This window comes from Miscanthus floridulus, chromosome 17, assembly GCF_019320115.1.
Source record: "Miscanthus floridulus cultivar M001 chromosome 17, ASM1932011v1, whole genome shotgun sequence".
Taxonomy (NCBI): domain Eukaryota; kingdom Viridiplantae; phylum Streptophyta; class Magnoliopsida; order Poales; family Poaceae; genus Miscanthus; species Miscanthus floridulus.
The window spans coordinates 14,889,443-14,914,645 of NC_089596.1; the positions used below are offsets into that span (position 1 = coordinate 14,889,443).

The 25,203-nt window shown below is 49.5% G+C and overlaps 2 protein-coding genes and 1 pseudogene across 2 annotated transcripts; 1 reads left to right on the forward strand and 2 right to left on the reverse strand.

Moving 5' to 3' along the window:
- The first annotated feature begins 180 nt into the window (after positions 1-180).
- On the forward strand, positions 181-3,995 carry LOC136517351 (RNA-binding protein Y14A-like). The gene is made up of 4 exons (XM_066510900.1): positions 181-585; positions 2,041-2,177; positions 2,633-2,778; positions 3,664-3,995. The coding sequence occupies exons 1-4, from the start codon at positions 315-317 to the stop codon at positions 3,710-3,712; spliced, it is 603 nt and encodes a 200-aa protein (XP_066366997.1). The 5' UTR covers positions 181-314; the 3' UTR covers positions 3,713-3,995.
- A 660-nt stretch (positions 3,996-4,655) lies between these two features.
- On the reverse strand, positions 4,656-14,886 carry LOC136517835 (uncharacterized; annotated as a pseudogene).
- On the reverse strand, positions 5,336-24,934 carry LOC136517836 (uncharacterized). Its single transcript, XM_066511481.1, has 7 exons — positions 24,744-24,934; positions 24,406-24,509; positions 22,765-22,834; positions 21,920-22,176; positions 21,518-21,634; positions 21,271-21,322; positions 5,336-5,417 (listed from the first exon to the last, which is right to left on the reverse strand). Exons 2-7 carry the CDS (start codon positions 24,493-24,495, stop codon positions 5,365-5,367), a joined length of 639 nt encoding a protein of 212 aa, XP_066367578.1. The 5' UTR covers positions 24,496-24,509; positions 24,744-24,934; the 3' UTR covers positions 5,336-5,364.
- Between the last annotated feature and the right edge of the window lie 269 nt (positions 24,935-25,203).

A 25,203-nucleotide genomic window follows, 5' to 3' on the forward strand; every position in this document is an offset into this window, starting at 1 on the left:
GGCGGGGAGAGGCCGGTGGATCCTACGGTGCCGGTGGATTGACCGTTGCTGGGAGAAGAAACTGAGTCAGGGCACTGTTGCGCTACAGGAACCTGTGAGAGGGGGTATGGTATACCTTTAAGAGTATAAATATTGGGTAGATAGGGTGGATAAAAGAATATCTCAGGGGTTCCTCTGAAAAACTCCATACCCCCACGCCCCACCGAGTCGGCACTCGCGATTCCGAACCCAGCCGTAGGTCTCGTCTCGTCTCCTCCTCTCCCCCAACCCGATCCAGCCGAACCCAGGCGGCGGCGGCGCCGTCAGCGGCAGCGATGGCGGCGGTGACGAACGCCGATGTGGAGGTGGTCGACTTCGACCTCGACGACGACGACCTCATGGACGACGACGCCGGGCCGGATCCGGTGCCGGCCCCCGCCCCCGCCTCCCGCCTCCGCTCCTCCATCGCGGGCGACGATGCGCCGCGTAGGACCAAGGGCCGCGGCTTCCGCGAGGACACTAACTCCTCCACGCCCCGCGACTCGCGCTTTGGCGCGGGGGGACGCGCCGACCTCGACTCGCTCGGCGGCCCCGGACCCATCCAATGTACGCCTCCCCTCTCTTTCTTTCTTTTTTCCTAAAAGATTTTCTTGAACCTATTAGTTTTTTTGGTGGCAATTTAGTACTGATGAGGCAAGAAGGATTGTTTGATCTCAACTCTATTATAGGTGCCTATGTAACTTAGTATGTGTGCTGCCTTGATGTATTGCTTTCTGTGTAAATTGAACGGATTTGTGGGGTTCGAAGAACCTAAAGATTTCGCATGGCCGAGTTAGCAGTACTTTACTTGTTGCTACGTGGAAAAGATCGATTTTTTTTTTGCAAGTAATGTGGATGTGGAAGTGGGGCTTTGGGTGATATGGATGCTACAGTGGATTGCTCCCTGTTTTTTCCCTCATCATTTTGTTGATTTTACTCAAGACCAATGTCCAATGGGGTTCAAAGAGCCTAAAGATTTCGCATTGATCAATTAATTCTACATTGGGTCAGTTTCCACTTCAAATATGGACTATGATTTCTCTAGGGTTTGTCTAGGAAACTTCTATATTATTTCCAAAGGAAATTTCAGTTCCCTCTGTGAGCATGATTGTTCATTTTACTCATATCACAAGGTACTGTGCGCAGAGTTTTATGTTCTTTGCTGGTCTTTATCTTACTGCCTTTTGGCTATCAGTTCTTTTTAACACCATAGGAATTGTTGAGAGAAAAACACTGTTCTGGCTGAAAAAACAAGCTGAATAGTGCGGTCCCGTTCGGCTTACCTTATAATCCGCACTATTCAGCTTGTTTTTTCAGCCAGAACAGTGTTTTTCTCTCACAACAATTCAGCCATAACAGTGTTTTTCAGCCAATTCAGCTAAGTTTCAGCAAGCCGAACGGGGCCAGAGGTTGGTTCTTTATGTGAGCTGAAGACTGTCAATGTATCAACGTTAATCAGCTTGTTAGGTGTTAGCGATGGGCTGAGGATATAATAAATTAAAGAGTTCTTTTACTTTTTTGTAGCTATACGATACGAAGAGAGTTATTTTCAACCTGACTACTGTTTATACACCATTATTTGATTCTGTAATTCTGAAGTTTTGGTTCTTGTAGGCACAACTGAGCCTCTTAGCGTTTTGTTTTGTTCTTTCCCTTGCATCCTTTCATTTGGAGCTTTATACCTCTCTTTTACCTGTGTGTGAGTTTTAAATAGTGCATGACTGGGAATATGAAACCTCGAAACTTTTTAGTTCATGTTAATTCGATGCCTAGGTTTGCCCGCGTCACAAAATTTAGTAGCTTCTCAAAAAAATCTGTCACCAGTTGAACTGTGATTGGTTAGATGTGCCTTTATAAATTTGTACTCTAGGTAATAAAGCAAAATTGATCACACTGTTTTTCAAAAAACAATAACTTAATGAAGTCTGCAGAGTTCTTTTACTTTTGTAGAAGGTTCTTCTCTATGATGATAATTAGTTCCACTTTGAGTTCATGTATGTTTATTTTGTTCTCTTGTTGCAGCAATTGAAGGATGGATTGTGTTGGTCACTGGAGTTCATGAAGAAGCTCAAGAAGAAGACCTTCAAAATGCTTTCCAAGAATTTGGGCAGGTCAAAAACCTGCATTTGAATTTGGACCGTCGTACCGGATTTGTCAAGGTCTGTTTTATTTTACTTAAATACTGTTTAACTTGCTCGAGTCGCGGTGCCTGGTGCAAGCGGTAGAGTCTTACTGCCTGTGACCGGAAGGTCCCGGGTTCGAGTCGCGGTCTCCTCGCATTGCACACGTGAGGGTAAGGCTTGCCACTGACACCCTTCCCCAGATCCCGCACAGAGCGGGAGCTCTCTGCACTGGGTACGCCCTTTACTCTTTAACTTGCTCGCTTGCTGCCAGCATGATATTCCTCATTTTAGAATTTGGCATTTTAACATTAATTCTTGAAAGCTCCCTTGATAGTAATTAGCAAACGACTTAGGGTGGAAGCTCCTATATATATGTGATCTTGCAAATGATTAAATGAGTGCCTTTATATGTGGTATCTGTTGTTTAAATACCATGTTTTTTTATCTTCTCTCAAGCATTGGTTTTTACTTTTGCCCCTTTCTCTGTACAGGGGTACGCTTTGATTGAATATGAGAAGTTTGAAGAAGCTCAGGCTGCAATAAAAGAACTGGATGGAGCTGAGCTTTATAAACAAATAATGAGTGTCGATTGGGCATTTAGCAGTGGCCCTGCCAAGCGCAGAAATACTCGGAAAAGGTATTTGCTTCTTTTTTCCCCTGCAATTTTGGTATGGGAAAAACAGGGCAAGGTCACTACTAGTTTTACTTCCTCTTTTTCTGCTAGCTGTGTTAGTTTGTTGGATTCCTTCCCCTTTTTGTACTAGCTGTGTTGGTTTGTTGGACCCAAATATTTGGGTAGTACATGTTTCACAATGCTCAATATTTGTTGGTGTTTAATAATATCTGAAGAAAGGTTTGATTTGATCCTGATTTGGGGATGGAAGGAGGTTTTAGAAATTTTCAGAGCTAATTGCACCAGTTACTTGGTCATTAGTGTAACAGACAAGCCAATTTGACTAGAGTTATGGATTGATATTTTTTAGTTAAAACTGCACTGAATCAACATGGAGTTGAAACTGGTATGCAAGTACTGGAACACATTAAGTTAGCATATTAGAAACCAAAACTGAGTGCAGTAAAAGTTATTGATCTTTCATTTGTCTTATCACTTTTTGCTCTTGTGGAAATTGGCAACCACATCCATTATCGAAAGGTATCATGCTTCCGACTTTCCAGAATATGTGGTAAAAAGTAGGTTACCTGCTTGGTTCTTAGAGGTTCCAGTTCATGTTGTCATTGGTGAGTGGTTCTTCTGAGTATGTATTTTTTTCTCTTAAGGTGTTGTCTTACCAATGCCTGGCATTTCCAGAAGAGCCATGTTAACTTTCTCAGTTTTCTTATATTTGGCTTGCCTCAATATAATTGCTTAATAGATGCCCCCTGTTCCTTCTGATTATTATAAGATATACAAGGGGTCTACTGTAACTATTTCCCTCAGTTCTTTGTTGATGCTCGGCTTGTTGTCCAGCCACTAACTAAATGAAATATTGCTGACTTTATTTGGTACTTTTGTGTCTGTCAGGTCACCACCAAGAGCTCGTTCTAGGACCCCACCCAGGAGAAGGCACTGATGTTTCCCCAGCATTACTATGTCATGTAGTGCAAGAAGTCTGGGGGTTTCAAATATTAGCTTGGTGTATGTGTATCACTGGAGTTTGATAGTGGTTATTAGATTGCCTGCTGTTTGCTTATTTGGGACATTGGTAGTTGTATCCTTTGAAGTCTGGTTTGAGTTGATGGAGACATGGAGGTGCACTTAGCCGCTTAACATTATGTTTGGCATGCTAGTTGGAGACTATTGTAAGCGATGATCCTTTTGGATTTTTATCAAGTGATGTGTTGGTGTTGGATTTTTATGTTTGTGTGTTCCTTCACTTTGTTATCACCATTCTGACGAGTGATGCGTTGGGTTTTGATGTTCGTGTGTTACCTTGCTTCACTTTGTAGTCGCTCAAGAAATGCTCGTATGCTCCTCTTTAACGTATGTTGATTGAACAATTAGCGATTGGCAAGCTCCGAAGAGCTCATTTACTTTTAGCACTTGCGTGGAGCTCAGCACTTTGGAGCTCGCTCACTCAGCACTTGCGTTGTTTTTGCCTTTTTGGGACGTCGAGTTGCTGCTCATCGTGCCGCACGTTGGTCCCGCATCAGATGTCATACTTTGGTTACTGTGAGCATCAGTTTTGCATTTGCTCGACGTGGTACAGGTGAGTTATGTGCCGTCTCAAGAATTGCATCCGAACTCAAGGGCATGTTTGGATACAAGGACTAATCACTAGTTAGCTAAAAATTAGCTCCAGTGCATCTGAACAGGAGGGCTAATAGGTAGGTTAGTTTTTTAGACAAGTCTTCAACTAGTTGTTAACCAACTAGCTAACCAATCTTGACTAATTCGAGTCATTTTTTAGCCTAACTAGTAACTAGCCCTAACTCATCCAAAGAGGCCCTCGGTCACGACACAACAACAGAATAGAAGAAAACTCGATCACAACACAATGGAAGATTTAACTCAGCAACACATTCCTCTTAGCTTCTACAAAATGCAGCATTTTATTAACAACCATAAGCAGGATTAACTCTCCATCAACAACAAACAACTCCCCCAAAACAGGAACATAATATAATACACCTCTATAATCACAGGACACAAAATTCAGCAACCACAGGCATTCGATGGCCCTGGCTTCGATGCCACTTCATTTGCCTGACGACTACCCACGGAAGCTGGCGCTGCGTTGCTGTTCCAACCGCGTGCCCTGCATGAGGTCTTTGAGTCTGGCTTTGATCGTACCCAGCTTCTCCAAGCACTCCTCCAGGTCACCATCAACCTCACCTTCTGTCAAGGACGAGTCCTCTTGCTTGATTGAGACTCCAATAACCGGTTCCTGCTTGATGGAAATTCCGATCCCTGCAGGTTGGCTGCTGGTTGCAGCAGCTTGGGCGTCATGGCTGGGGTCTGGTGACTTGGATGTTGAGCTGGGCTTCAGGTCCTCTGTGGACGTGACAGTAGTGTCCTTCTGATAGATGTGGCTGGAAGCGCTGTTTGTGGCTGACGGAGGTGGAGGGATCATGGGACCTGGAGCTTCCTCAGGCGTATTTGAAGCTCTGCACAACGATTTCCGGGCGTCCCAGCTATCATTGTCGTCATTTTCATCATCTGATTCTGCAAACATTTTGAGATAGATAGGTGAAGATGGTACCTTTGCTAGAACAACATATATAGTTAGCAGGAAGTGGCATCACAGAAAAGTCCTTTTTTTTTCCTCCAACAGATCCCTATACAAACAATGTAAGAAGGGCAAAAACGATTAATGAACTGGATTAACTAGATAGCCCGGCTTTGATAAGGAAAAGGAAGGAAGAGATGAAATGTGCAGGCTTGTAAGCGCTGGTTCAGAGGCATGGGAGCAAAGGAGACAGGCAATCTTTTTTGGTTTTCTTTATAATAATGATACGTTTATCATTTTCATTTAGTGGGAAAAAAATACTTCATCCTATGCTACTAGGATTTCTTGTATTTGCATCACAAATTAGCTAACTGCTATAATCTTAACAGTACCTGTCATGTACGGCCGCACGTATACCAGGCGCAGGAGAGCCCGCGACGTGCGCCAGGCGGCCGAGCGGGCATCAAGGGCGCAGGAGCAGCAGGCGAGTGGATAGGAAGGAAAGTACCTATCTTTACCTTATTTGGTTTAGTCCTACAATTAAGGAGAACCTTCTCCATCTGTAAGGCCATTGGCCATATATATATACTGTACGGCAGTAGCCTTTGGATTTAACGAAGATTATTCCCATCTAATCTCCTCTCTCTCTCTCCTTAAGCCGGCGATCTGGGGGGCATACCCCAGTCGACGTTGAAGCTCGGCGTGGGGGAATAACCCTGCCGGCAACTACGGACCGAGACTACGATCTGCGTAGTCGAGGTCCTCCTACCCTGGGCATCGCTGCCCTTGACAGCCTGGTATCGCGAAGCCGACGATCCTCGTCTTCCCAGCCATCCACATCCACCACAGCCGCCACCAATCAACCACAACCACCACCATCGCCCGCAGCCTCCACCACTTCCACGGGCCACTCCACCACCATGGCGGAGCCAACCATGGCTGACCTCATGGCGATGATGCAATCCTTCAGGACGGAGATGAAGGAGATCAAGGCCGAGATGGCATCCATGAAGGAGAAGTCAGCCTCGTCGTCGGACAGCAGAGGCGGCGGTCACGGGGAGCATCCTCGCGAACCGGATCGGCCCCCCAAATTCCAGAAGATGGACTTCCCTCGTTTCGACGGCAAGTCTGATCCGCGGCTCTTCCTTAACAAGTGTGAGTCGTATTTTCGTCAACAGCGCACCATGGCCGAGGAGCGCGTCTGGATGGCGTCCTACAACCTCGAAGGCGTCGCCCAGGAGTGGTTCATGCAGTTCCAGGAGGACGAAGGCACACCGGCGTGGGGGCGCTTCAGAGATCTCCTTGATCTGCGCTTCGGGCCGCCGCTACGCTCGGCGCCCCTCTTCGAGCTGACGGAATGTCGACGTACGGGCACCGTGGAGGAGTACTCCAACCGCTTCCAGAGCCTCCTCTTCCGCGCCGGGCGCCTCGACGAGGGGCAGCGTGTCCAACTCTACACCGGCGGCCTCCTCCCTCCGTTGAGCCACGCCGTTCGTCTCCACCATCCGGAGACGCTCGCCGGGGCCATGAGCCTCGCCCGACAAGTGGAGTTGATGGAGCTTGATAAGTTGGCGGCAGCACCGGCCAAGCCGGCGCATCGAGCGGGCCCGGCCGCTCCGGCACCACGGCCGGCGTTACCCGCCCCCCAGGCGCCCCCGCTGCTCGCGCTACCGGCACCTGGGGCGGCGGCTGCACCAGGCGCGCGCGAGCGGCCACCTGGCCGCCGTCTTTCCAAAGACGAACAGGAGGAACGCCGCCGGCTCGGGTTGTGCTTCAACTGTGATGAAAAGTACTTCCGCGGCCACAACCGTACCTGCCGCCGCATTTTCTACGTCGAAGGCGTTGAGCTGGAGACGGACGACGACGCAGCGGGCGCCGCTGAACCGGCGGGAGAGGCCCCCGTCTACTCCTTGCATGCAGTGGCTGGGGTGCCTGGCTTCGACACACTGCAGGTCCGCGCGCTCCTCGGGACGGAAGTGCTGGTCGCCCTCCTCGACACGGGCTCAACGCACAACTTCATCGGCGAACGCGCCGCGTACCGCTCCGGGCTGCACATCCAGCCGCGCCCACGTCTCACCGCTACCGTGGCCAACGGCGAGCGCATCGTCTGCCCAGGGGTCATCCGCGACGCGCCGGTCACGGTACATGGAGAGACGTTCCACGTCGACCTCTTCGTCATGCCTTTGGCGGGCTTCGACCTCGTCCTGGGCACTCAGTGGCTGGGCACCCTCGGGCCCATCGTCTGGGACGTCGCCGCGCGGACCATGCAGTTCCAGCGCGCGGGACGTGCCATCTGCTGGACTGGCATCGCCTCCTCCGACAGGGCGGCCCTCCGCGCGGTCACGGCAGCCCCAGCGCCGGTGCTACCACCCCAGCCGCCCCGGGAGCCGCTACTCGACGCCCTGCTCCACTCCCTCGGCGACGTCTTCACCGCGCCCCGTGGACTGCCACCCAAGCGCTCCCGTGACCATCGCATCGTCCTCAAGCCGGGAGCGCTGCCAGTGGCTGTCCGCCCGTACCGGTACCCGGCGGCCCACAAGGACGAACTCGAACGGCAGTGCGCCGCCAGGATCGAGCAGGGCATTGTCCGCCGCAGCGACTCGGCGTTCTCCTCACCAGTACTCCTCGTCAAGAAGCCGGATGGCTCTTGGCGCTTCTGCGTTGACTACAGAGCGCTGAACGCGCTCACCATCAAGGATGCGTTCCCCATTCCGGTGGTGGACGAGCTGCTGGACGAGCTCCATGGCGCAAAATTCTTCACCAAGCTCGACTTGCGCTCAGGCTACCACCAAGTCCGGATGCGCCCAGAGGACATCCACATGACGGCCTTCCGCACCCACGACGGCCTGTACGAGTTCCTGGTGATGCCGTTTGGGCTGTGCAACGCCCCTGCGACATTCCAGGCGTTGATGAATGATGTACTGCGACCGTTTCTTCGTCGTTTTGTTCTGGTGTTCTTTGACGACATTTTGATCTACAGCAAGAGCTGGAGCGAACATCTTCGTCACATCCGCATCGTCCTCGAGGAGCTTCGACGCCAGCAGCTGTTCCTCAAGCGCACCAAGTGTGCGTTCGGCGCAGCGTCGGTTGGCTACCTCGGCCACGTCATCTCCGAGGCAGGCGTCGCCATGGACCCGGCCAAAGTACAGGCAATCCGGGACTGGCCCACGCCTCGGTCAGCACGGGCGGTGCGGGGCTTCCTGGGCCTGGCCGGCTACTACCGGAAGTTCGTCCACCACTACGGTACGGTGGCCGCACCACTCACGGCTCTGCTGAAGAAGGACGGGTTCTCATGGAACGAGGGCACCGCGGCGGCGTTCGCAGCGCTCAAGGACGCGGTCACCTCGGCCCCCGTCCTCGCCATGCCGGACTTCTCCAAGCCGTTCGTCGTCGAGTGCGACGCTTCGTCCCACGGGTTCGGCGCGGTGTTGGTCCAGGGTGGCCACCCCATCGCGTTCTTCAGCCGGGCTATCGCACCCCGCCATCAGGCGCTGGCGGCCTACGAGCGGGAGCTTATTGGCCTCGTCCTGGCAGTGCGGCACTGGAGGCCATACCTTTGGGGCCGCCGGTTCGTCGTCAAAACCGACCACTACAGCCTCAAGTACCTGCTGGACCAGAGGCTCGCGACGATCCCGCAACATCATTGGGTCGGCAAGCTCCTGGGCTTCGATTTCGCCGTTGAGTACAAGCCCGGGTCGACCAATGTGGTGGCGGATGCTCTCTCCCGCCGCGACACACCGGACGACGGGGCTGTTTTGGCCCTCTCAGCACCGCACTTCGACGTTCTCTCCCGCCTCCGGCAAGCACAGCTGACCGACCCCGCCCTGGCTGCCATCCAGGACGAGATCCAGGCCGGTGCTCGGCGCGCACCCTGGGCGGTGGTTGATGGGATGGTCCAGTACGCGGGCCGACTCTACTTACCGCCGTCTTCACCGCTGCTCCAGGAGCTGCTGGCCGCTGTGCACGCCGAAGGCCACGAGGGGGTCCAGCGCACGCTGCACCGCATTCGCCGTGACTTTCATTTTCCTAACATGAAGCAGGTGGTCCAGGATTATGTGCGGGAGTGCTCGACCTGCCAGCGCTACAAGTCCGAACACCTCCATCCGGCTGGGCTACTACTTCCTCTTCCGATTCCGCAAGGCGTCGGGACAGACGTGGCGTTGGATTTCGTCGAAGCCCTGCCTCGCGTACGGGGCAAGTCTGTCATCCTGACGGTGGTAGACAGGTTCAGCAAGTACTGCCACTTTATTCCGTTGGCGCACCCATACTCGGCGGAGTCAGTGGCTCAGGCGTTCTTCGGGGAGATTGTCCGCCTCCACGGTGTGCCACGGTCTATGGTGTCCGACCGAGATGTCGTGTTCACCTCCAAGTTCTGGCGGGAGCTCATGAGGTTGATGGGGACCACTCTCCACATGACGTCGGCCTTCCATCCTCAGTCGGACGGCCAGTCCGAGTCAGCGAACAGGGTTATCATCATGTACCTGCGGTGCCTCACAGGTGATCGGCCGAAACAGTGGCTACAGTGGCTTCCATGGGCGGAGTACGTCTTCAACACCGCGTACCAAAGCTCCCTCCGCGACACGCCATTTCGGATCGTCTACGGGCGCAATCCTCCCTCCATCCGGTCCTATGAGCCGGGAGACACCCGCGTGGCTGCTGTGGCTAGGACCATGGAGGAGCGTGCGGAGTTCCTCGCTGATGTGCGCCATCGACTTGAGCAGGCTCAGGCGGTCCAGAAGAAGTACTATGACCAGGGTCACCGCGAAGTCAAGTACCAGGTGGGCGAGTGGGTGCTGCTTCGCCTCCGACACCGGACACCTGCCTCCCTCCCCACCGATGGCGCCGGCAAGCTGAAGCCAAGGTTCTATGGGCCGTACCGTGTGCTGGAGCTCATCAACGAGGTCGCTGTCCGCCTCGAGCTCCCGGCACGTGCCCGTATCCACGACGTCTTTCACGTGGGCGTCCTCAAGAAGTACCATGGCGCGCCCCCCGCTGCTACACCGCCACTGCCACCGCTTCACCATGGGGCTGTCACCCTGGAGCCCGAAAAGGCCGTCAAGACCCGACTCGCCCGGGGCACTCGTCAGGTGCTTATTCAGTGGAAGGACCAGTCTCCTGCCTCGGCCACTTGGGAGGACGTCGACACTTTCACCGCCAAGTTTCCCACATTCCAGCTCGAGGACGAGCTGCCTCTCGAGGAGGGGAGAGATGTCATGTACGGCCGCACGTATACCAGGCGCAGGAGAGCCCGCGACGTGCGCCGGGCGGCCGAGCGGGCATCAAGGGCGCAGGAGCAGCAGGCGAGTGGATAGGAAGGAAAGTACCTATCTTTACCTTATTTGGTTTAGTCCTACAATTAAGGAGAACCTTCTCCATCTGTAAGGCCATTGGCCATATATATATACTGTACGGCAGTAGCCTTTGGATTTAACGAAGATTATTCCCATCTAATCTCCTCTCTCTCTCTCCTTAAGCCGGCGATCTGGGGGGCATACCCCAGTCGACGTTGAAGCTCGGCGTGGGGGAATAACCCTGCCGGCAACTACGGACCGAGACTACGATCTGCGTAGTCGAGGTCCTCCTACCCTGGGCATCGCTGCCCTTGACAGTACCAGATTAGCAAACCATGTCCATGTGACAACCATTTCTACACACGAAACAATCGGAGTAACATATCCACAAGAGATAACAGTACCAGATTTATAATGTTCAAGTAGACGAGCAGCATGCCGACCTTTTCCGTTTGCCTAGTAACAATAAAATCAACATTTTATTCAATACATAAAAATATTATAGACAATAAACTATGCCAGAAACTGCACTTCATTATAATATAAAGTAAATACTACCCTGGGAAAACAATCATGAGTCACCTATACTCAATATATTCTAGCACTTAAATACACAGATATCTAAAGAAAGAATTTAAAATCCATCAGCTACCTGTGAAAGAGGGGACCGTCCAACCTTTTGCTAGAGACCACTCGAGAGTAGGCCTCAGATCACTATAATTAGCTTGATAACGTTTGCCTTCACCTATGGGAGGTTCCGGCAGCTCTACCTGTACACAGTTTTAGTAACATGTGGATATATTCAATAAGTAGATGGTTATAATATTGGCTACGGAACGAAGAAAACCATGAGAAAATGATGATCAAAGGAATAACTAGTTTCTTTCTACTAGATGAAATGATATGCAGCTCTCATGCATGTTCGATAAAATAAAGAGGACTAACTAGTTGGAGAAGTAAAGTTTAAATCATCTATTGCATGGTACATGAAAATAACAAGAAAATTTAGGATAACAGGTAATTTCTAGTAACATGGTAAATCATTAAATTCTTACCTCGACCAGGTCTTCATTGAGTAACTCAGTAATTGTCGCAGACCAATAACAACCTTCATTCAACCAATCAACCAGATCACCTATTTGCCAGGTTTCATCAACAATTGCTGTGACATCACTATTTGGTAACTGCTCAGGAACTTCATGCACAAAATACCATTTTGGAAACGAAGGCCTTATCATGATTTGAGTACTCTCTCTTGAATTTTGGTTGGACCATGCAGGGTTCTTTCGAAAGAGCCTAACCCATTCCTTCTCTGCAAGGAAACAGCAAGGGGAATGGAATATAATGTGCTTAAAACCAGTGTTATCCTAAACGCTAAACGGTAAACAGTCGGTCACCTACCGTTTAGCCCATTATTCGGGCAAAATGGGTGTTTAAACGGGAAAAAACGACTGTTTAAACGGTCAAAACAACCGATTAAACGGAAACGGTGTACCACCGTGTAGCGTTTAAACGGTGTGTAAACGGGCTAAACGGCCGTTTAGGCAAACAGTGCTTAAAACTAATGATTAATGTCAACAGTCATGCACTCATGCTGACGTTCCTATGTTCTTTTCAACTGGACACAGGAATGATGAACTGTGAATGGATTATCTGGACCTTATATTCTTCATCAACACCAAATTTTATCAAACTGAGATTTATAGTCTAATTAACCAAACACTTGTTGGTGAGATAACATATGAACATGATTACATATCAGTTTGTGCTAAACAAATTTTGGTAAGCACAAAGATAGTAAATTCCTATTGAAAAAAAGGGTGCCACCCAAACCTCAAAATATGTACCTGCTTGTGGTGCAATACCCTTAAACTTGGCATTTCCATAATAGATGCCAAAGCCTATAAGTTCTTGTAGTTCCTTTGTATTCTCATAAGATCTTCTAATCATTAGGGTTTGGATTACATAGATTGTACAATAAAGGAAGGTACTAGGTACATAAAAGTTAGCAGTATGAAATGTTCACAAATTTTAGTATCACTATTGAAAAGACAAAACAATTGCTTAACACAACAGAGCTAAGATAAAGCTTTGCTTACTTTCGCCAGGATAATCAATGTACTCCAAGTAACACTCCAGGTATCCAAACTTGACACGCATACTATGTATCTGAAAAATAGCTGCATTTAATTAGCCCCCATGCTCTACTTTTTTCCATCTAATATGAATACACATCTACAATTCAGGAGATGCACGATGAATTAAACAATGAGGAAAAAGTTTGTTTCCTTTTATTTTTAATGTATGGATGGGCAGGTCTGTTTCCTTTTCTTTTTTTGAACGTAAAATACAGCAGGGGTGGCCCCCACTCTAGAGATTTATTAGAAATAGGCACTGTACAAAAGGGAGGCTTTACCCAAGCCAAAGCACAAAAAGAAAAAGAACTGCAGATGCAAGCTCAAGGATAGCTGCAAAGCTAGGGTAGGGAATCTATACAGAGAAGGAACTCATGACGTTTGTCTTCACTAAGTCTACAAGCCTGCAACCTGGCCTCTTCACAGAAGAGACGTTTCCTTTTCTTTAAATTGGCTTTGTAATATGACTCTTCCCTTACAAGATTAGATACTTAACTTCTAGATTCATATATGGAGAAACAACTATTTTTCAAAACTTTTAAAGCTGAACTTAACTATTTATTAATGATTATTTATTATATTAATCACTGGTTCAATCTAGATTCTAGACCATTAAAAAAATCAGAAACATAATTGCTGTAGGTTTTTTTCTTTTCCTTCTTTCATTGATATAGTAATTTCTAGACCTTGGTCTCTTTCCAGATGGGGGCTGGGCTGGGTGGGCTGCAGCCCCCCTCGTGAGCATGATTTTCTACCTTAAATCACTGTTACTTAGCCTCAAATCACCATTAATCTGTAGCTCTAGCCCTAAATCTTCATTGTTTAGCCCCCCCTTTGTCCTCATCCTAGAACCGCCCCTGGCCAGGCTGTCGGTGCTGCTGCCTGGAAAGGTCACCAATGAGTCATAGCACCACTTCACCGGAGGTGATGGCTGCTGGAGGTGGGCGGAGTCTAGCGCAAGGCCATCGCAGCGGCAGAGTTAGGAAGGGCATGAGGGAGTGTGGAAAGCGGAGAGGTGAGGCGCCAGTGGCAGTTGGTGATAGGGGAAGATGTCACACAGCAGTTAGCTGTGGCATTGAGAGCTGTGACAAGGGCCGACATGACAGGGTTGCGGCAGGGGTAGAGGCGGTGGTGGCTCTGCAAGAGGAGGCAGGCTGCTGGTTCATTGCAAGGACGACAGCGATGGGCTACACGCTTCGGCGTAGTGTGAACCACCGCACATTAACTTTGTCCTTCTTTTAACTCTCAAATACTTAGAGAATAAATCCCGTGCTCTATTTCTTTACATCAAACATGAATAAAAAAAAAGGTGTTCATCTGTGATTCATGAGATGCATGATGAAACAAGGAAATATTATGTTGTATTCCCTCAATTAAAAATTAAGTCAAAGTTAGAGATTTATGACAAAACTAAAACTATTTACATTTCGGAACCTGAGGGAGCACTAACTAGCGACGATATGAAATTCAGACGAGAGGTTACTCGAATATAAACAGTTTAAATTAGTAATTCACTGCCACCACATATTACAAACAAATGCAGGCAACACTTAATTAGAGTATGGTAACTGAACAGAGAAGTAATGGGGGATAAAAGAGGCTTGACCTTGCAGCGAAACCATGCACCCCTGTAACCGCTCACCAAGGATTTGGACTCCGCGAGATCCCCAATCTTATACGGAAGAAGCAGATCCATCTCCAGCTACCAATCTACAGGCATCAACAGTAGAAATCTAGTAAGCAGAATGTGAAGAGCCTAGTACCAGAAGTCCAATTACAACGATAGTCATAGCAATCCAGGTTTAACAAAGACCAGCGTCTTCCTATTTTCCATCGATTTGGGAGGCGATGAACAAAGTAATTTGACACCACACAATAATCAATAGCCCAAAGGCAAATGCTTTCCTTTGAAAGGCGGAATGGAGGCAGCGGGCAGTGGCGTACCGGGAGGGAGGCAGAAGGGCAGCCTTCGATCAGCCTCGATGCGGAACCGCAGCCAATCGCCGCTGGCAACCCCGGCGACGGTTGCCGGCTCGGCGCCTCGTCCCGTCCCTCGCCGGTGGCGGCACGCGGCAGAAGTGTGCATGAAGGGAAGGAGGAGTTTATAGATTTTGGATTTGGGAAAAAAGTCTACCCTCAATATGTAGCTGGACCACCTAAAATATAAAACTGGATTTTCTACATGAACTTCTCAAAATCGGACAAATAACCACCGATCGGTGGCGGTTCTGCTACCGCGACGGTAATTTTGTCTTTACTTTTTTATTTATTTTCGTTGAATCTTTAAAAAATCACAGTAAATCACATAAAAATCATAAAATGGAAAATCCGATTCTATTAAACTCCACGTGAGTAGATCTACAGTGAACATATAATATAGTATTCTTTAGTACAAGCTTAAGATCTATGTTTTTCTATAATTAAATGGAATAATTCACAGCTACAACTTCTATGGTCCAATTATGGTGAAATTTTTATAGTGGACTAATTATTGTATGCTTGAATTATAGTAAAAATTTCATACTCATTGAATCATGTATAACTTAGTTCATTGGGGTGAAGTACTCCTCCGTGAATAGCCGATAGTTATGTAGATTTTTTCTTTAGATTTGGACTCGCTGAGAAAACATGCGACTAATCATAATTTAATTATTATACACTATATAAACCTATGTGGGCCAGGAGTGGCGCGGTCCACCTGTGTTGCTCAACTCTACCTTAAGCTAGAGTTCTAGGTTTCATGAATAGTTGGTATTCACTCAAGTAACTTAGGCCATGTTTGGTTGTTCTAATAGCCTAGGTATCACGTCAGACAACCATCACATCTCTCTACGTCTAACATCAGACGTCTGGAAACGCTGCCTTGGAGGCAAAATCCAAACAGGCTAGTGTGCAAAAAAAAAAATATTGTGGTAACTTGTAGTCTACGTAATGTAACGGTTAGAGCATCTTCTAACAATAATCTAAGACGTTGTTTGGATCCTTAGAATTAAATTTATTTTAATAATTATAATTTAGACACATATTAATTAAGCTAATATGGTTCTATATGGATTATATTTGTATAATATTGTTTGCTATACGAGAGATATACTTATGTGTTGTATTTTTACCGTAGGAGAGTGAGTTGAAGATCATATTATAAGTTACAAAGTAGAAACATAGAATGGTGATATATAGAATCAATTTTCATCTTCCACGCTATGAATTTGAGATAGTCTTATATGTAAACTTTGAAAAGTGGTGGAATATCAAATTCCAAGTAGCCTAATTTATTAAGTAAATTTCAAATCCTCCAAATGTAAGAATCCACACGGCTCCTAAAAATAATCTTAAAAATATAGTGTTGCAACCTTTTCAATAAATATTAGAAAAAAAATAATCTATCACTAACAGATTCCAATACTTTATGTCTGAAAAATAAAAAACAGATCTGCTTAGACTTTTGGTCGCCGCCCGTGCCACATCAACACCCTTGCCATTGTCACCGCTAGTCATCGCATAGCCGGACATTCTTAGCAACCTAACTCACACCTAGAATTTACAAAACAGGATTTTCATTGCCGGCTCTACTTTTCAATATTCTCATATCTAAAAATAGTGTTGGAGGTTCGACTCCGGCGAGCCTATAGGCGGTGGTAGTCGAGATGACGGAATGTCCTAGGAAAAAAATTGTCACCCATAATAGAGAATACATGTCATCGGGGTATTTTTGTGAGTGGATGCCTCCGTTTTTTCGAGCACGGATAGGTTGGGAGTTAGAATATGGAGTTGTTGGAAGAGGGATTGTTTTCATTCTACCAAAAAATCAAGCTTGGGAGTGGCCTTACCAAACTGTTAGAGATGCTCTTAGAGCAGCTCCAAGTCTCTTTATATTTTTCAGGTATTGATAGGAATAGAGATTTTCGTGGAAAATCCCAACTAGATTGCAAAATATTCCCATCTTCTTTTCCTTATTTCTCGTTTATCAAAGATACATAGTGGAGTTACCTCTTCAAAGTGTTGAACAAGATATAAAAAAGGAGCGCGTCTGATGGCGTCCTACAACCTCGAAGGCGTCGCCCAGAGTGGTTCATGCAGTTCCAGGAGGACGAAGGCACACCGGCGTGGGGGCGCTTCAGAGATCTCCTTGATCTGCGCTTCGGGCCGCCGCTACGCTCGGCGCCCCTCTTCGAGCTGACGGAATGTCGACGTACGGGCACCGTGGAGGAGTACTCCAACCGCTTCCAGAGCCTCCTCTTCCGCGCCGGGCGCCTCGACGAGGGGCAGCGTGTCCAACTCTACACCGGCGGCCTCCTCCCTCCGTTGAGCCACGCCGTTCGTCTCCACCATCCGGAGACGCTCGCCGGGGCCATGAGCCTCGCCCGACAAGTGGAGTTGATGGAGCTTGATAAGTTGGCGGCAGCACCGGCCAAGCCGGCGCATCGAGCGGGCCCGGCCGCTCCGGCACCACGGCCGGCGTTACCCCGCCCCCCAGGCGCCCCCGCTGCTCGCGCTACCGGCACCTGGGGCGGCGGCTGCACCAGGCGCGCGCGAGCGGCCACCTGGCCGCCGTCTTTCCAAAGACGAACAGGAGGAACGCCGCCGGCTCGGGTTGTGCTTCAACTGTGATGAAAAGTACTTCCGCGGCCCACAACCGTACCTGCCGCCGCATTTTTCTACGTCGAAGGCGTTGAGCTGGAGACGGACGACGACGCAGCGGGGCGCCGCTGAACCGGCGGGAGAGGCCCCCGTCTACTCCTTGCATGCAGTGGCTGGGGTGCCTGGCTTCGACACACTGCAGGTCCGCGCGCTCCTCGGGACGGAAGTGCTGGTCGCCCTCCTCGACACGGGCTCAACGCACAACTTCATCGGCGAACGCGCCGCGTACCGCTCCGGGCTGCACATCCAGCCGCGCCCACGTCTCACCGCTACCGTGGCCAACGGCGAGCGCATCGTCTGCCCAGGGGTCATCCGCGACGCGCCGGTCACGGTACATGGAGAGACGTTCCACGTCGACCTCTTCGTCATGCCTTTGGCGGGCTTCGACCTCGTCCTGGGCACTCAGTGGCTGGGCACCCTCGGGCCCATCGTCTGGGACGTCGCCCGCGCGGACCATGCAGTTCCAGCGCGCGGGACGTGCCATCTGCTGGACTGGCATCGCCTCCTCCGACAGGGCGGCCCTCCGCGCGGTCACGGCAGCCCCAGCGCCGGTGCTACCACCCCCAGCCGCCCCGGGAGCCGCTACTTCGACGCCCTGCTCCACTCCCTCGGCGACGTCTTCACCGCGCCCCGTGGACTGCCACCCAAGCGCTCCCGTGACCATCGCATCGTCCTCAAGCCGGGGAGCGCTGCCAGTGGCTGTCCGCCCGTACCGGTACCCGGCGGCCCACAAGGACGAACTCGAACGGCAGTGCGCCGCCAGATCGAGCAGGGCATTGTCCGCCGCAGCGACTCGGCGTTCTCCTCACCAGTACTCCTCGTCAAGAAGCCGGATGGCTCTTGGCGCTTCTGCGTTGACTACAGAGCGCTGAACGCGCTCACCATCAAGGATGCGTTCCCCATTCCGGTGGTGGACGAGCTGCTGGACGAGCTCCATGGCGCAAAATTCTTCACCAAGCTCGACTTGCGCTCAGGCTACCACCAAGTCCGGATGCGCCCAGAGGACATCCACATGACGGCCTTCCGCACCCACGACGGCCTGTACGAGTTCCTGGTGATGCCGTTTGGGCTGTGCAACGCCCCTGCGACATTCCAGGCGTTGATGAATGATGTACTGCGACCGTTTCTTCGTCGTTTTGTTCTGGTGTTCTTTGACGACATTTTGATCTACAGCAAGAGCTGGAGCGAACATCTTCGTCACATCCGCATCGTCCTCGAGGAGCTTCGACGCCAGCAGCTGTTCCTCAAGCGCACCAAGTGTGCGTTCGGCGCAGCGTCGGTTGGCTACCCTCGGCCACGTCATCTCCGAGGCAGGCGTCGCCATGGACCCGGCCAAAGTACAGGCAATCCGGGACTGGCCCACGCCTCGGTCAGCACGGGCGGTGCGGGGCTTCCTGGGCCTGGCCGGCTACTACCGGAAGTTCGTCCACCACTACGGTACGGTGGCCGCACCACTCACGGCTCTGCTGAAGAAGGACGGGTTCTCATGGAACGAGGGCACCGCGGCGGCGTTCGCAGCGCTCAAGGACGCGGTCACCTCGGCCCCCGTCCTCGCCATGCCGGACTTCTCCAAGCCGTTCGTCGTCGAGGTGCGACGCTTCGTCCCACGGGTTCGGCGCGGTGTTGGTCCAGGGTGGCCACCCCATCGCGTTCTTCAGCCGGGCTATCGCACCCCGCCATCAGGCGCTGGCGGCCTACGAGCGGGAGCTTATTGGCCTCGTCCTGGCAGTGCGGCACTGGAGGCCATACCTTTGGGGCCGCCGGTTCGTCGTCAAAACCGACCACTACAGCCTCAAGTACCTGCTGGACCAGAGGCTCGCGACGATCCCGCAACATCATTGGGTCGGCAAGCTCCTGGGCTTCGATTTCGCCGTTGAGTACAAGCCCGGGTCGACCAATGTGGTGGCGGATGCTCTCTCCCGCCGCGACACACCGGACGACGGGGCTGTTTTGGCCCTCTCAGCACCGCACTTCGACGTTCTCTCCCGCCCTCCGGCAAGCACAGCTGACCGACCCCGCCTGGCTGCCATCCAGGACGAGATCCAGGCCGGTGCTCGGCGCGCACCCTGGGCGGTGGTTGATGGGATGGTCCAGTTACGCGGGCCGACTCTACTTACCGCCGTCTTCACCGCTGCTCCAGGAGCTGCTGGCCGCTGTGCACGCCGAAGGCCACGAGGGGGTCCAGCGCACGCTCTGCACCCGCATTCGCCGTGACTTTCATTTTCCTAACATGAAGCAGGTGGTCCAGGATTATGTGCGGGAGTGCTCGACCTGCCAGCGCTACAAGTCCGAACACCTCCATCCGGCTGGGCTACTACTTCCTCTTCCGATTCCGCAAGGCGTCGGGACAGACGTGGCGTTGGATTTCGTCGAAGCCCTGCCTCGCGTACGGGGCAAGTCTGTCATCCTGACGGTGGTAGACAGGTTCAGCAAGTACTGCCACTTTATTCCGTTGGCGCACCCATACTCGGCGGAGTCAGTGGCTCAGGCGTTCTTCGGGGAGATTGTCCGCCTCCACGGTGTGCCACGGTCTATGGTGTCCGACCGAGATGTCGTGTTCACCTCCAAGTTCTGGCGGGAGCTCATGAGGTTGATGGGGACCACTCTCCACATGACGTCGGCCTTCCATCCTCAGTCGGACGGCCAGTCCGAGTCAGCGAACAGGGTTATCATCATGTACCTGCGGTGCCTCACAGGTGATCGGCCGAAACAGTGGCTACAGTGGCTTCCATGGGCGGAGTACGTCTTCAACACCGCGTACCAAAGCTCCCTCCGCGACACGCCATTTCGGATCGTCTACGGGCGCAATCCTCCCTCCATCCGGTCCTATGAGCCGGGAGACACCCGCGTGGCTGCTGTGGCTAGGACCATGGAGGAGCGTGCGGAGTTCCTCGCTGATGTGCGCCATCGACTTGAGCAGGCTCAGGCGGTCCAGAAGAAGTACTATGACCAGGGTCACCGCGAAGTCAAGTACCAGGTGGGCGAGTGGGTGCTGCTTCGCCTCCGACACCGGACACCTGCCTCCCTCCCCACCGATGGCGCCGGCAAGCTGAAGCCAAGGTTCTATGGGCCGTACCGTGTGCTGGAGCTCATCAACGAGGTCGCTGTCCGCCTCGAGCTCCCGGCACGTGCCCGTATCCACGACGTCTTTCACGTGGGCGTCCTCAAGAAGTACCATGGCGCGCCCCCCGCTGCTACACCGCCACTGCCACCGCTTCACCATGGGGCTGTCACCCTGGAGCCCGAAAAGGCCGTCAAGACCCGACTCGCCCGGGGCACTCGTCAGGTGCTTATTCAGTGGAAGGACCAGTCTCCTGCCTCGGCCACTTGGGAGGACGTCGACACTTTTCACCGCCAAGTTTCCCACATTCCAGCTCGAGGACGAGCTGCCTCTCGAGGAGGGGAGAGATGTCATGTACGGCCGCACGTATACCAGGCGCAGGAGAGCCCGCGACGTGCGCCGGGCGGCCGAGCGGGCATCAAGGGCGCAGGAGCAGCAGGCGAGTGGATAGGAAGGAAAGTACCTATCTTTACCTTATTTGGTTTAGTCCTACAATTAAGGAGAACCTTCTCCATCTGTAAGGCCATTGGCCATATATATATACTGTACGGCAGTAGCCTTTGGATTTAACGAAGATTATTCCCATCTAATCTCCTCTCTCTCTCTCCTTAAGCCGGCGATCTGGGGGGCATACCCCAGTCGACGTTGAAGCTCGGCGTGGGGGAATAACCCTGCCGGCAACTACGGACCGAGACTACGATCTGCGTAGTCGAGGTCCTCCTACCCTGGGCATCGCTGCCCTTGACAGTACCAGATTAGCAAACCATGTCCATGTGACAACCATTTCTACACACGAAACAATCGGAGTAACATATCCACAAGAGATAACAGTACCAGATTTATAATGTTCAAGTAGACGAGCAGCATGCCGACCTTTTCCGTTTGCCTAGTAACAATAAAATCAACATTTTATTCAATACATAAAAATATTATAGACAATAAACTATGCCAGAAACTGCACTTCATTATAATATAAAGTAAATACTACCCTGGGAAACAATCATGAGTCACCTATACTCAATATATTCTAGCACTTAAATACACAGATATCTAAAGAAAGAATTTAAAATCCATCAGCTACCTGTGAAAGAGGGACCGTCCAACCTTTTGCTAGAGACCACTCGAGAGTAGGCCTCAGATCACTATAATTAGCTTGATAACGTTTGCCTTCACCTATGGGAGGTTCCGGCAGCTCTACCTGTACACAGTTTTAGTAACATGTGGATATATTCAATAAGTAGATGGTTATAATATTGGCTACGGAACGAAGAAAACCATGAGAAAATGATGATCAAAGGAATAACTAGTTTCTTTCTACTAGATGAAATGATATGCAGCTCTCATGCATGTTCGATAAAATAAAGAGGACTAACTAGTTGGAGAAGTAAAGTTTAAATCATCTATTGCATGGTACATGAAAATAACAAGAAAATTTAGGATAACAGGTAATTTCTAGTAACATGGTAAATCATTAAATTCTTACCTCGACCAGGTCTTCATTGAGTAACTCAGTAATTGTCGCAGACCAATAACAACCTTCATTCAACCAATCAACCAGATCACCTATTTGCCAGGTTTCATCAACAATTGCTGTGACATCACTATTTGGTAACTGCTCAGGAACTTCATGCACAAAATACCATTTTGGAAACGAAGGCCTTATCATGATTTGAGTACTCTCTCTTGAATTTTGGTTGGACCATGCAGGGTTCTTTCGAAAGAGCCTAACCCATTCCTTCTCTGCAAGGAAACAGCAAGGGGAATGGAATATAATGTGCTTAAAAGTTAAAACTAATGATTAATGTCAACAGTCATGCACTCATGCTGACGTTCCTATGTTCTTTTCAACTGGACACAGGAATGATGAACTGTGAATGGATTATCTAGACCTTATATTCTTCATAACACCAAATTTTATCAAACTGAGATTTATAGTCGAATTAACCAAACACTTGTTGGTGAGATAACATATGAACATGATTACATATCAGTTTGTGCTAAACAAATTTTGGTAAGCACAAAGATAGTAAATTCCTATTGAAAAAAAGGGTGCCACCCAAACCTCAAAATATGTACCTGCTTGTGGTGCAATACCCTTAAACTTGGCATTTCCATAATAGATGCCAAAGCCTATAAGTTCTTGTAGTTCCTTTGTATTCTCATAAGATCTTCTAATCATTAGGGTTTGGATTACATAGATTGTACAATAAAGGAAGGTACTAGGTACATAAAAGTTAGCAGTATGAAATGTTCACAAATTTTAGTATCACTATTGAAAAGACAAAACAATTGCTTAACACAAGAGAGCTAAGATAAAGCTTTGCTTACTTTCGCCAGGATAATCAATGTACTCCAAGTAACACTCCAGGTATCCAAACTTGACACGCATACTATGTATCTGAAAAATAGCTGCATTTAATTAGCCCCCATGCTCTACTTTTTTCCATCTAATATGAATACACATCTACAATTCAGGAGATGCACGATGAATTAAACAATGAGGAAAAAGTTTGTTTCCTTTTATTTTTAATGTATGGATGGGCAGGTCTGTTTCCTTTTCTTTTTTTGAACGTAAAATACAGCAGGGGAGGCCCCCACTCTAGAGATTTATTAGAAAATAGGCACTGTACAAAAGGGAGGCTTTACCCAAGCCAAAGCACAAAAAGAAAAAGAACTGCAGATGCAAGCTCAAGGATAGCTGCAAAGCTAGGGTAGGGAATCTATACAGAGAAGGAACTCATGACGTTTGTCTTCACTAAGTCTACAAGCCTGCAACCTGGCCTCTTCACAGAAGAGACGTTTCCTTTTCTTTAAATTGGCTTTGTAATATGACTCTTCCCTTACAAGATTAGATACTTAACTTCTAGATTCATATATGGAGAAACAACTATTTTTCAAAACTTTTAAAGCTGAACTTAACTATTTATTAATGATTATTTATTATATTAATCACTGGTTCAATCTAGATTCTAGACCATTAAAAAAATCAGAAACATAATTGCTGTAGGTTTTTTTCTTTTCCTTCTTTCATTGATATAGTAATTTCTAGACCTTGGTCTCTTTCCAGATGGGGGCTGGGCTGGGTGGGCTGCAGCCCCCCTCGTGAGCATGATTTTCTACCTTAAATCACTGTTACTTAGCCTCAAATCACCATTAATCTGTAGCTCTAGCCCTAAATCTTCATTGTTTAGCCCCCCCTTTGTCCTCATCCTAGAACCGCCCCTGGCCAGGCTGTCGGTGCTGCTGCCTGGAAAGGTCACCAATGAGTCATAGCACCACTTCACCGGAGGTGGTATGGCTGCTGGAGGTGGGCGGAGTCTAGCGCAAGGCCATCGCAGCGGCAGAGTTAGGAAGGGCATGAGGGAGTGTGGAAAGCGGAGAGGTGAGGCGCCAGTGGCAGTTGGTGATAGGGGAAGATGTCACACAGCAGTTAGCTGTGGCATTGAGAGCTGTGACAAGGGCCGACATGACAGGGTTGTGGCAGGGGTAGAGGCGGTGGTGGCTCTGCAAGAGGCAGGCTGCTGGTTCATTGCAAGGACGACAGCGATAGGCTACACGCTTCGGCGTAGTGTGAACCACCGCACATTAACTTTGTCCTTCTTTTAACTCTCAAATACTTAGAGAATAAATCCCGTGCTCTATTTCTTTACATCAAACATGAATAAAAAAAAGGTGTTCATCTGTGATTCATGAGATGCATGATGAAACAAGGAAATATTATGTTGTATTCCCTCAATTAAAAATTAAGTCAAAGTTAGAGATTTATGACAAAACTAAAACTATTTACATTTCGGAACCTGAGGGAGCACTAACTAGCGACGATATGAAATTCAGACGAGAGGTTACTCGAATATAAACAGTTTAAATTAGTAATTCACTGCCACCACATATTACAAACAAATGCAGGCAACACTTAATTAGAGTATGGTAACTGAACAGAGAAGTAATGGGGGATAAAAGAGGCTTGACCTTGCAGCGAAACCATGCACCCCTGTAACCGCTCACCAAGGATTTGGACTCCGCGAGATCCCCAATCTTATACGGAAGAAGCAGATCCATCTCCAGCTACCAATCTACAGGCATCAACAGTAGAAATCTAGTAAGAATAATGTGAAGAGCCTAGTACCAGAAGTCCAATTACAACGATAGTCATAGCAATCCAGGTTTAACAAAGACCAGCGTCTTCCTATTTTCCATCGATTTGGGAGGCGATGAACAAAGTAATTTGACACCACACAATAATCAATAGCCCAAAGGCAAATGCTTTCCTTTGAAAGGCGGAATGGAGGCAGCGGGCAGTGGCGTACCGGGAGGGAGGCAGAAGGGCAGCCTTCGATCAGCCTCGATGCGGAACCGCAGCCAATCGCCGCTGGCAACCCCGGCGACGGTTGCCGGCTCGGCGCCTCGTCCCGTCCCTCGCCGGTGGCGGCACGCGGCAGAAGTGTGCATGAAGGGAAGGGAGGAGTTTATAGATTTTGGATTTGGGGAAAAAAAGTCTACCCACACTATGTAGCTGAACCACCTAAAATATGAAACTGGATTTTCTACATGAACTTCTCAAAATCGGACAAATAACCACCGATCGGTCTTGAACGGTGGTTCTGCTACCGCGACGGTAATTTTGTCTTTACTTTTTTATTTATTTATTTTCGTTCAATCTTTAAAAAATCACAGTAAATTATATAAAAATCATGAAATAGAAAATCCAATTTTATTAAACTCCACGTGAGTAGATCTACAGTGAACATATAATATAGAATTCTTTAG

Excerpts from the sequence above, each read along its gene's own strand:
- LOC136517351 (XM_066510900.1), top strand. The coding sequence starts at position 315 with ATGGCGGCGGTGACGAACGCCGATGTGGAGGTGGTCGACTTCGACCTC. Across the intron at positions 586-2,040 it reads CGGCCCCGGACCCATCCAAT|CAATTGAAGGATGGATTGTG; the intron begins GTACGCCTCCCC and ends CTCTTGTTGCAG. Across the intron at positions 2,178-2,632 it reads GTCGTACCGGATTTGTCAAG|GGGTACGCTTTGATTGAATA; the intron begins GTCTGTTTTATT and ends TTCTCTGTACAG.
- LOC136517836 (XM_066511481.1), bottom strand. The coding sequence starts at position 24,495 with ATGGATCTGCTTCTTCCGTATAAGATTGGGGATCTCGCGGAGTCCAAA. Across the intron at positions 22,177-22,764 it reads CATTGATTATCCTGGCGAAA|AGAAGGAATGGGTTAGGCTC; the intron begins GTAAGCAAAGCT and ends GTTTCCTTGCAG. Across the intron at positions 21,635-21,919 it reads TCAATGAAGACCTGGTCGAG|GTAGAGCTGCCGGAACCTCC; the intron begins GTAAGAATTTAA and ends AACTGTGTACAG.